The 12356-nt window shown below is 33.6% G+C and overlaps 1 protein-coding gene across 1 annotated transcript in view; it reads right to left on the reverse strand.

The window, feature by feature from the left end:
* Positions 1–1208: 1208 nt before the first annotated feature.
* Positions 1209–12356, reverse strand: part of LOC136040143 (ras-related C3 botulinum toxin substrate 1) — a 33301-nt gene continuing 22153 nt past the window's right edge. The window contains exons 5-6 of the mRNA XM_065724255.1: positions 8315–8449; positions 1209–3842 (exon numbers count right to left, since the gene is read on the reverse strand). Coding sequence (XP_065580327.1) covers positions 3687–3842; positions 8315–8449 — 291 coding nt within the window. The 3' untranslated portion in view covers positions 1209–3686. The remainder of the gene's footprint in view (positions 3843–8314; positions 8450–12356) is intronic.

The following is a 12356-nucleotide window of genomic DNA, read 5'->3' on the forward strand; positions in this document are numbered from 1 at the left end:
AATTCATAGAAAATAGCAATCACTTTCTCACAAACGAGTTAAAAGCTTCCTACAGGTATTACACCATTAGAATTACCACCTATCTGCAACTTCAAATTTGTTTTTGAATATTTTTTTTTTATCCATATACCTTTCTTTTTGACAATTCGTATTCTTAAAAAATCTTATAAAATAAAATTTGCTAGTAGAAAGGCAGGGCACTCTTGGCTCAGATTTCGTTTCGGGAGGATCTTAATAATCGAAAAACCATTTTTTATTTCCGCTATAAAATAATAAAATAATTTGTTTTGTGGTCCTCGCATCATTACCTCGTATGTGACAATTTTGTTGAGATCTTAGTTAAAAGGCTCTTTGGCGCAAGTTTTTCAAGCTGGGTTTAATGTCACAAACTGAAAAATCTTCAAAATTCCATTGAAAATTATGAACATTTTCACCAAAACCAGGATTTGTTGAAATAGAAAAAAACTTATATATTTAACGTAGAATCTAATGAACCATCCACTTTTTTATTCGACTTGAAATCCCCACATTTAGAAAATAACCGATATTTGTACACCCTATTTATGTATAAATAAACAATCACAATGGACATAAAATCTGTTTGGGCTTTTCCTGAAAACATGACACTTTTCTAAACATGCAGTGAGCACGCGAGGACTTTGAAATATTTTTATGGATCTTGTTTTCAAATTTTTCACTTTGGCGAGAGGTGTTGAGCAAGTTAGAGAATAATAAAAATTTAACTATAATCGAGGTTTGACTAACAGTTCTTTTGAACCAGCTGATTAAAAATTCCTTCTAAATTAATACACGTATCAGTACTTTCAATATCCTGGAATGTTTCGGGGGTTCTCGGGATTTCCCCTTAACAAATATTGGCTCCACAATATATTCCCAAAAACAGACGTTGATTAAAATCGTCGATTTGTATTTCGTTATAGTATTCGTGTATCGACAAACGTTTCAGTGTGCTTTTAGTGGACTCGGGAAACTCCGCACGTTTGGAAATAGTAGAATCGGAGTTTTATCCAACGTCCATATCTAGATTTAGCAGATATTCCAGTTGAAATTTATACTTAGATCGCTTGACCAACCAGGATATCCTTCAAAATATTCAGACCTGTTAACACATTCCATTTTGTTATAAATAACTACAATTTGAGCCGTGTCCCCGATTTTTACTCGGGCGGGACAATTTTTTTTAGGGGTGTTGATGTTGAATGAAAATGTGTTTTCATTCCCTTCTATTAGGATTTTACGCGTCAGACACATATTTCTGAGGGGGTTCAAGCTCCCTAGCCCCTCCACTGAATACAGCCTTGACTAAATTATTTGCAAACTACAACCGCTATCCCCAGACGTTTGGCAATAGTAGAAAACTGATTTACCTAGCATCCAAATTTGGATTTATCAGAAATTCCAATTCCAATTTGAACCTAGATGGCTTGACCAACCAGGATATCCTTCAGAGGTTCAGACTTATTAGTATAAAACAGATTGTTCCCGAAAACTACATTGTTGGCAAACTCCAACATTTAAACATGCATTAGAACCGAATCAAAGGACAGTCTAAGGCTAGGTTTTGTAAAGGTCTGAGATAATCCCATCGTAATTGGACTTGTAGAAAAAATAATGGAGCAGGAGGACCTAAGACAAGGTTCACACCTTGAGGGACATATCCCATAACCAAGGATCATTCGTGTTTTTTTTCAAAGTTCCGTTTCCAAGGGACCTTGGCTTTGTCCTTTTTCAGGGACGATCCTGGCAACATCTAGGGATGTACCCAGGAACCAGGAAAACTTTTTAACGTAATATCTATCCCCTTAGGAAAGTATTCCTAATCTTCCCTTAAGTCCGGTTTGTATACATCTATGGCACAAAAATAGTTTTTTACTCTTTAAAACGTGGATATTAAACACTAATCGGGATAACTCATAAAGAAGGCTGGCTGTCCATCTCTTGCCTTTTTTTTATTTATTTACGATAAAATAAACTTGTAAAAAGCCATTGACTACGTCCAATTTCTAGATTTACTTGAAAACCGAAAAAAAACGCCAAAATTACAGTTCTTAGATTATCAGAAGGTATTAGATTATGGGTATCTGCCCCCCTCATTTGCAAGCCTTATCTTACAAAATTCAAAATCTTACGAAGTGGCACTACTGCCAAAGAGGAGGGCATTCAAGATCTCCCAGGGGGCAATAAAACTTCGAACTCAACATATGTTTATAAACAACAATAGCAACTATTATAAAATAAAAGAAAAACCTCCTTGAAAGCACAAGCAATGTTACAAGCACAAAAAAACTATATACTGTTTTTTATTTTTTTTATTTTTTCTCAAAAATTAACAAAATAGAAGGGTTTTCTTACCATAAATCTTTTTAAAAAAGGAAAATGTTAACAGTACTGCTAAAATTTGGGAAATAAGACTATCGTTCTGATTTTTTCTAAGAGTGAGGAAAGGCATTATAAACTCAAGCAGAAGACGCAAGGGAAACAGCAAACAAACCGCACAAAGGGACTTCCCCAAAGTTTTGGACTCTTTTCTCTTAGATAAATATTGACAATTTCCTGTAAAGTAGGCAGAAATCAGGATATTTTTGGTCAAAAGCGTACGGTTTTCCATCACCATAACACTCTAAAAGGAACCCATGACCTCCAATAAAGCTTCAGTCTCAAGTGAACTTGAGGAGAAGAGAGGGATATAGCTTACACGTATTAGCTTCTTTTACTCCTTTTGAAATGCAAATTGAGCTCCTTTAAAGCATGCTTATTGGGCTGAAAAAAAGACTCCATTACTGGTGCATATTAATAAAGTAATCCTCCAAACATGGGAGGCACGATAAGGGGATATCCCCCTAAGACTGGTTCGAAGGACCTCCACTTTATTGATGTTTTGGTAAACTCCCTAGAAAAGTCCCTTGGCCCCTTCCGTAAAAGGCCAAACCTGTGGGCACCTCCGTAAATGAGTGATTTTCACCTTTTCTGGAGAAGAGGACGTGAACCAGCAGAGCGAGGGATTAGTAAAACAACCCTATCCCTAAGCCTCACTCAACGTTCCTCATTTTTTTCTTATATGTAATAAATTTCTTCACTTAAGCATAAATTCCATAAGTGCAAAAATATCGTCACTCAAGCCTAAAACACACGCCCTAAAACGAACCTATATGTATAGCAATTACCTTATTCAAAACGACAGTCCTATTGAAGAGGGCATTAAATCCGAAGCACCAAAAAATATTTATTCTTTAAGGCCGCTAGTCATATACTAAGCATAAAGTTGCAAACAAATAAAAACGAATAGTTTCAAAGACTATGAAGCAGATTCCAAACTTCTTTTTCATCACTTATCGACATTACTCCTGTCTATCTTTACTGGCTCTCTCTACAATGCGAACAGACGGAGAGAAAACCGAAGTGTCCAAGGACTACTCCTTGAAACCCACGGAATATTTAACAAATTTAAGAAAATAAACTCTTGAAGAGTCTTGATTGCCCTTCCCCCTTCATTTTATCAATGATCAGACATGGCTACACCTATGACTTCATAGCACTGAATGTATTATCTTATAAAACTGATAAGACTGTTAAGCCTATGTAGGTTATATATTCACCAACATAGGTACATAGCCTTCTTGTGCGAAATACCCCAAAAAACAAGAACTATAAACAAAAGTAATTATTTATAAAATACTGCACTTCCTTTTGGCTTTTGCTTTTGGTATGGGACATAATACTGCCCGAATCGCTTCGTCGAAGACAGTCTTCAGTCCCTTCTGTGTCAAAGCACTGCATTCAAGGTACTTCACGGCCCCAACTTCTTTGGCCATAGCAAGTCCCTACAAATAAAATATATCTCTCAAAAGGGTGCGGAAGGACACAACCTTACCATAGCTTTATAAAAATGCGTTTTCGTGAAAGACTTCATCTTTTTATTTTCATTTTTTTTGCTAGTTCAAGTGTCATGACTGACCAACGGCTGCATTAAAATGTTTCATTTCAGTCCCTGAAAAGGATGTAAGAAAGAGTTTTTACAAATCAGATGTTTCTAGTTTTGCTGATGGATTTTAATGGGCAGAATAAAATGTTCTATAATTTAGTGTCGTGAGGCATCCTAATTTAGGAGAAAACCATACAAGACCCCAGGTTAATGCACTGTGAGTGTATAGAAAAGGCTATACCCCCTCCTCAAACTATTACTATACTTCCATAGTTTTGTATATCGGCACCCCTTCTCCAACTCCGCAGCAATAGCTCAAGAGTTGGAGTCAAAAGATTAGATAATAGTTTCCTACAAATGGACTTGGAGTTGAGAGTATTACCTGGTCCACTTAGAAGTCAAATTCAGTTGAATTATGTAGATACTAAAAAATAAAGCACCATCCTAATAAATACTCAAAACAGCACAATTTAATACCACGAAGCAGGAGTTTGGCTCCAAGTTTGCCACCTAGAAAATAGTAATTAAAACTGCCCCATAACTTAAAAAGTTAATCGAGTCTGAATCAACTCTCTTAGATGATGAATCAAGAGTATAGAAATCCTAAAATTATGGGAGTAAAGAAACAGTACTTAATTTTCGGACTCTGGAGATACGGGCGATTCTTATTTTCCTAAAAAGCTTTTTTAAAGCACCAAAGATCCAATTCACTGCAGTTCCTTCGACTCTTTAAAGGGACATGCAACTCCCTCTTCAAAAAGGGTATCTGCAGTTCCCTTTATTTTTTAAAGAAAACTGCCATTCCTTTTATTCAATTCCCTTTATTCTTTAGAACTGCTGTTTCCATTGCAGTTCCATTTATTCTTTCAATATACCGTTCCTTTTAAAGCACGGGAGATCTAATTCTAAGCACTTGCCTTAATTTTTAAAGGCAACTGCAGTTCCCTTTATTTTTACTGTTCCCTTTATTCTTTCAATAAACCCTTTCTTTTAAGCGTCGAAGATCTAATTCTCAGAAGTTTCCTTCATTTTTTTTTACATTTCCCTTTATTCTTTCTATAAACTGTTTCTTTGAAAGCACTGAAGATCCAATTCTCTGCAGTTTCCTATATTCTTTAAAGAGAACTGCAGTTCCTTTATTCTTTCAATAAACCCTTCCTTTTAAAGTATAGAGGATCTAATTCTCTGTAGTGCCCTTCTTTTTTTTTACAGTTCACTTTTTTTTTTTTATAAACCGTTCTTTTGACAACACAGAAGATCCAATTCTCTGCAGTTCCCTTTAATCTTTCAATAAACCATTTCTTTCAAAGCACTGAAGATCCCAATTTTCTGCAGTTCCTTTTAATCTTTCAATAAACTGTTCCTTTTTCTAAAAGAAAAGGGATAATTTCGCTCCCAGAATAACTTTCAGCAGCAAATAAACATCTCAGCTTTATCCCATTCATTGGGATAATGTTATATACTGAACTTAAGGTTCATGATCCCTGAGAAATTCTTTGTTTATAAATTTTTATTTCATTATGTTAATTCATTCTTCCGCTCTCCCGCGGTTTTAATGGAACAAAAGATTACAATTTTGATATAATTACATATCTGAAATTCAACTCCACCCATCGGTCGGATTACATCTGTGAAATTATTGCCAAACGACGACGTCTGACGTCGTCGTCAGACGACGACGTTGGCACGACGTTTGTCAATTATTAGCCTAATAGTGAAAATTTGGTCAAGATATACTCTACCTTTTCTAATCTTGGTAACTACAGATACCACATTAAAGCCTCGATAACTAACATACTCACTCGTATCACCTTTTTATACAGTGGTTTAATTAAGGTTTCCTAAAATCACTAGGTACTTCCCCTTAAAAAAAAATTATTCATAATCGTCATATCTTAATTCTAGCCTGAGAACTGTCATATTCAAGAAAATCATTTACCACACTATCAGCACCCCGTGCCTTATTATTTTTTAATTCCTTCACATCTGTGAAATTTGGCATACATAATTTCTTGTATTGAAAATAAGTTGAAAAAACTTACAAAATGTACAAGAACGTACAAAAACGTTCAAAATTTAAAGCAAAGTAAGACATAGTCTTATCTTAACTTATTTTCATCAACTCAACAACTTTTTCTTTCTTGAGCGAAGCACTTGGAATACTTGCTTGGGTCATGATAAATCAGGCTCAAATCTTAGATGAGACAAATTTTTAGAAAATTCAAAATAGAATTCAAAATCCAAGTGGCTCAAATTAGATATTGAGAGGGCATAGTAATTATAAATATGAAGTGTACAAATGTTTGCACTAGAATAAATACAATTTCATTATTACAGAATCAGAAAACTAAAAAGACGATAATAATAAATATAATTCTTTTCAACGTTTTCAAAATAGACTAGAAAGTTGAAACTTTTTCGAGTATCTGTGTATACAATTGAAAACGAGCGGCGCAAAACCGATTGAGTATTACACTTTATATTTTTAATTTCTTTTCCTCCACTCACTGAACTGTTTTTTCAATTGTATTTATAGCTTTGATCAATTTGATAACTTTATTAAGTATAGCCCAATCCGTTTTGTACCCTATGTTTTTGCTTATATTCATAGATTATCATTTTTTTGTTACAGATTTGGAATAGATATTAATTTGAAACGAGAGGCATGTCTTTCCTAACTGATTTAGTGAACAGGACAATAAAGGAGAAAAGGGCGGCGCATGTCCTAAATGTATTATATAAAAATTAATACAAACAAATTAAATAATATTTATTACACATTTATAAAAATATAACTTTATAATAAATATTATACAATAATAAGTTTTATTATGATAATATAATTTGTATTATAGTAAAACAATTTAACTTATATTAAATTATATAATAAAATTATATATAATATTAATTATATATAAAATTATAAATATTAATATATAAAATTATATTATATGACATTAATATACAAAAATTACGACAAGAAAAAACGAGTCTTCCATAAATTGTACATAAGCTTCCAATGGTTTTTAATTCGTATGATCCCGATTACATCGATTAACGTATGTCATATAGTCAGTAGATTTCATAAGCGAGATAAGCATTTCTTATCATGAACCGTCTTATCATAATTTTTAAGAAATGTTGACTTTACTTTTACTCTCGACAACAAAAATGAAAAGAAATTTGTTTATTGCATAAAGGAATGGCGCTTTTCAAAGTTTATGTATAATATTTGTCAAGAGCTTATTTATAATATTTAAATGCTTATGATAAATAAAATTTGTTCGAAGTGCATTGATAATATTAATAAAAATTGCAAAGTTAATCTATAATATTTAAAAAGTTTATATAAAAGATATATAACTAAGTTTATGTAACTAATAATAACTTCTACTGTAATACTACCCCCCTTCACTGTGATAACTTCACTATCCCTTTTGTTGATTGTATTCTTTGGCTTGGTATCTCTATTACTAACAATCTTTCGAGCTTACGTCAGCGTACTGTTTCTGGTATAAGTAAAGAGATTCAGATTGTCTATGCAAAAATTGTTGCAAACAGAGGAAAGTATAATAGACGTGCGCTGGCCAAACTTTATTCTACTTTCAGTGATCACTCTGTCCTTTATGCTTCAGCTCTTTTCCCCCTTCTTAATAATGGTAATTTAAAAAGAATTCGGTTAAATTATTTCAAATTTTGCAAATTTCTTCTGTATCTTCCACCTTGGACAAAAAGCCAGACTCTTGTTAGAAAATTTTCAGTTCCTGATATAACTTTAAAGTTAGAGATTCTTCACAGAAAAATCTCCAGTACAGCTTCTGCGCGCCTATTCCCTCACCACAATCTTATCTGTTTTTTTCGTTGATTTTGTGTGTGCATTTGTTTTTCTCTTTGTGTGTTTTTTTTATATTTATTCTTACTCCACCATATTAGTCTGAAACAGACTGGTACTGAACCGGTTTCAACCTTGAGGATCAACGTCACCACAAAACAGTTTTCCATTTAGCGGTTGATCCTTACTCTTTGGTTTTGTCTTGACCATAAACTTGTTCCAGGCTCGGAGCTTTTTCTTGGCAACCAAATAGCAAGTATAATAGTCATTCTAGAATATTTAAACTATGACAATCCATTAATTTAGGAACATCGAAGTCCTGGCTAAAACAATTCATCGACTTGTTAGGGCAGGAATGACAAGACTTAGATTTTCCCAAAGCTAAGATGTTCGATATAAGGTTTTTACGAAAAACAGAAACAATGATTTTCAAACTTAAATAGAAAACACAAAAATAGAAGGATCAATTTGCCAATCTATTTCCCTAATTGCCCTTACAGCATATTTATATAGATTTAAGTACTATGTAAATGTCTCACCTGTGGATACGAGATAGGAGCTAGTTTTTTCTCTCGTAACTTTTCGAGCGTATCCTTATCTTCCCGTAAATCTAGCTTCGTTCCAACCAAAATAATTGGCGTATTGGGACAGTGGTGATTCACTTCCGGATACCACTATAGAAAAGTAATGGATTTAATATTGAAGTAGAGGCGAAATAATTGGCGTATTGGGACAGTGGTGATTCACTTCCGGATACCACTATAGAAAAGTAATGGATTTAATATTGAAGTAGAGGCGAAATAATTGGCGTATTGGGACAGTGGTGATTCACTTCCGGATACCACTATAGAAAAGTAATGGATTTAATATTGAAGTAGAGGCGAAATAATTGGCGTATTGGGACAGTGGTGATTCACTTCCGGATACCACTATAGAAAAGTAATGGATTTAATATTGAAGTAGAGGCGAAATAATTGGCGTATTGGGACAGTGGTGATTCACTTCCGGATACCACTATAGAAAAGTAATGGATTTAATATTGAAGTAGAGGCGAAATAATTGGCGTATTGGGACAGTGGTGATTCACTTCCGGATACCACTATAGAAAAGTAATGGATTTAATATTGAAGTAGAGGCGAAATAATTGGCGTATTGGGACAGTGGTGATTCACTTCCGGATACCACTATAGAAAAGTAATGGATTTAATATTGAAGCACAGGAAAATACCAAAGGGCAATACAAATAATGTAGTAAAATTGTAAAAATCTTTCTTAGTTGATTTTATAACAAAAAAAAAGAAAAGTTTTCATACAAAGAAAAAAAGTTTTCTCTACACTTCACACCCGGGTTTCCCAGATTCACTTCCGGATATTACAAAGGGAAAGTAAAGAATTTAATCCAAAGCACAGAAGACAACATCAAAGGGCAATACAAATAACACTATGAAATTTTAAAACCTTTCTTAGTTGGTTTCCAAATTAAACAAAAAATAAAAGTTTTCATAAAATTTTCTCAGATTCACTTCCGGATACAACTAAGGAAAAGCAGTAATATTATTGTCGAAGCACAAAGGAGAATATCAAAGGGCAAAATAAATAACATAATAGAATGTTAGAAACCTTTCATTGCTGATTTCCCAATTAAATAAAAAAAACATAAAAAGTTCTCATATAAAAAAGTTTGCTCAACATTACAGCAAAAACCTGATTCGATTTAACGACATAGGATTTTTTTCCTTGATTAGGGTTTTCACCTAATCAAGGTTCTAAACACGAACTTAATGCCTCACTAGATGCTAGTTAGTATAGAAAAATTATTATAGATTATATTTATATATATTATAATATATATATTATATATATATATATATATATATATATATATATATATATATATATATATATATATATATATATATATATATATATATATATATATACACATTTTAATATATTTATATATATATTATTAAAGATTATATTATATTATAGATTATAATATTATATAAAAATTATTATATAGTATAAAAAAATTATTGTAACACCCCAACAATGAATCAGCCAGGAGTTGAATGAAAAATTAATTAAAAGCCTACAAAACTATTTCCAGAGGTGATATAGCAGCGCATAGTGAATCTTATAGTGTACGACCATTCGAAGATCAATTATACGACAAGCCCAATTACTTATTCTGGGAGTTTCACGAGACGTAAATGACTTCAGAGGTTAGTAGGATTACTACGTGAAACAGTCTGCATGAGTTGTCACAGAAGTTAGAATTGCGAGCTCGTGAAAATGCAGGATAACTATGACGGTATATATAAATGAAACTATCTTTTCAAAAATGAAAAAAAAAAAAAAAAAACGCTTTTAATCATATTAAGAGAACAAAAAAGGACACTAATCGTGAAATTTGGTACACCTTCAGGGGTTTGTAAATAAGCTATGTTTAGATAAAAGCCCACGTAATAATGGTGTTATTCGTTTAGTTGCCTATAGCGTTTCAGTTGACAAGTTTCAGAATAAATATTTGTTGTTATCTTTTAAGGATTACTTCTGGAGAAGTTAGTATTAAGTATACGAGTCGGATAAGGGATGTTCCAAAGCATTCTAAAAGGTTTAGACAGTTTAGGTGAGGAACCTTTGCTGGTGGCATTAAAAAAGGGTACCAGAAGCTCTCAAGAAAAATGACTTTCTCTAGTCTAGTACAAAATTAATTGGTCAATCGTTTTTGTGAAGTTTGCTGCTTCTCTTTGCAAACTTCTAGGCCAAGGAGTTAACGGTCAACATTTTTGATCCTTGCAAGTCTCCTTCCCCAAAGGTCATTAAGAGTTGTCCTTAGCAGTTTTATTTTGGAAGGAGCAATCGGCGCTAACTGGAGTGCCTCAAAGAAGAAATCTACTTCTAACTCTTTCGCTAGTGTTTATCAATGAGGGGGGAGGGGGAATCTTGCGATAGGTATAAAACTTGCGATGATACTGGTGATGCAGCGGCTCAAACTTCATAGGCACATGAGGGTCGTGATCGAATGTACTTGTCCTCTTTTTAGGAGTACTCCAAAAACCCTTTCATTCCTTTACTGTGAATCTTATAATAAACAATCACATTAGCAGCACCTGGTAAATATGTCCAGATGTGACATCTGGTAACAATCCCCTCAACCAATCCACGAGCGTCTTGACATGACATCAATGTCAGTTTTATTCAACAATATGTACAATACTCCATCACAGGAGCTGTCAGAGCTCACAATTCAAACAAACGTTAGGGTTTCCTGGTAAATGTTTTTGGTGCCATAAGGGTCTAATGCATGCAAATTTTTTGCAATCGGGAGCAAAAATTACTGCTGTTCTGTAAAACTGTGTAAAACTTTTATAGAAATACTGTAAAACCTTGCCACTCCTACGAAGAGCTAATCAAAATGGAAAAAAGACAGGCTGACTTCTAACACTGTCTCGATCAGTGAAAATGCCCATCCTCACAGTGAACCAACAAATCTCCGTGAGTAATTTAAATCGGCAGTTTTGAACAACGAATATACTGTCCCACCTTAGCACCGAGTGGCTTTCGTCTTCTCCCCGAACTAAAGAAATGACTTGGGGTAGCCCTTTCAAACTGTGAGGAGTTCGCAGCAACTTTTCATGAGCAATATATTACAAAACTTATTCAAATACAGAAAAAATACCTCAATGGTCAAGACGATTATATACAGATTTAAAGTTGATTGTGGATTAGTTTTTTTTTAAATAAAATCATTTTTTTATTCAGTAATCTCCTCTTTGTAGCAAAAGAAAACAAAAATATTGTATACAATACTAAAAAATTGAGTTGAAAACTGTGACTAGGGTTGAAGAGACGATCACAGCACATCTAGCGTTTGGGGATTTCTTCTTTTTAGTCTCCACAAACTGTTTTTTTAGGTATAGAAAGACTACCTACAGAGGCGCCATTTGGGCCAAATCTTGGGGTGGGCATGAAGCATTTGACAGAACTTGAGATTTTTATTATGAATCTAAAATACTTTAAAAGTTTACAATGATTAATAGCAAATAGCGTAATTACCCCAAGGGTCGTCAGGTAATTACGCTCTTTGGCTAATACGCGTGCAGTTAGTTGAAATCATTTGAACAGAATGGATTATGTTGGACATAATGGATAATTATGGCCAGAAAAGGGCCCTTTATGGTGGAAGCTTGGGTCCCCTGGAAAATCTGGGGTGGGCATTTGCCCACCCCTGACCACCCCAAATGGCGCCTCTGACTACCTACTTGTCTTTTCAAGTACTTTAAGATGAAGGGAGTATATAAAAAAAAGAAGACAATTCTGTCACTGGTGGACTTTCAATCAGAGTTGCCTACTTATTTTTCTATAAGATTCCCTCAAGTCAAATTAGGCCTATGTTATGTAGACTGAATCTTGACAAAACTAATTCTTAAAGAAAATAATGATTAATTGTCACTTATTAAACTATTTTAGCTTTATTGCTCTAACATAAGAGTTATGTCAAATGCAATTTTTGGAAAGTTTTGTGTTCTTTTCAATGAAATTGTTAGATGTTTATGCTACACTGCGAGTTCCACT

The sequence above is a fragment of the Artemia franciscana genome, chromosome 20, assembly GCF_032884065.1.
Source record: "Artemia franciscana chromosome 20, ASM3288406v1, whole genome shotgun sequence".
Taxonomy (NCBI): Eukaryota; Metazoa; Arthropoda; class Branchiopoda; order Anostraca; family Artemiidae; genus Artemia; species Artemia franciscana.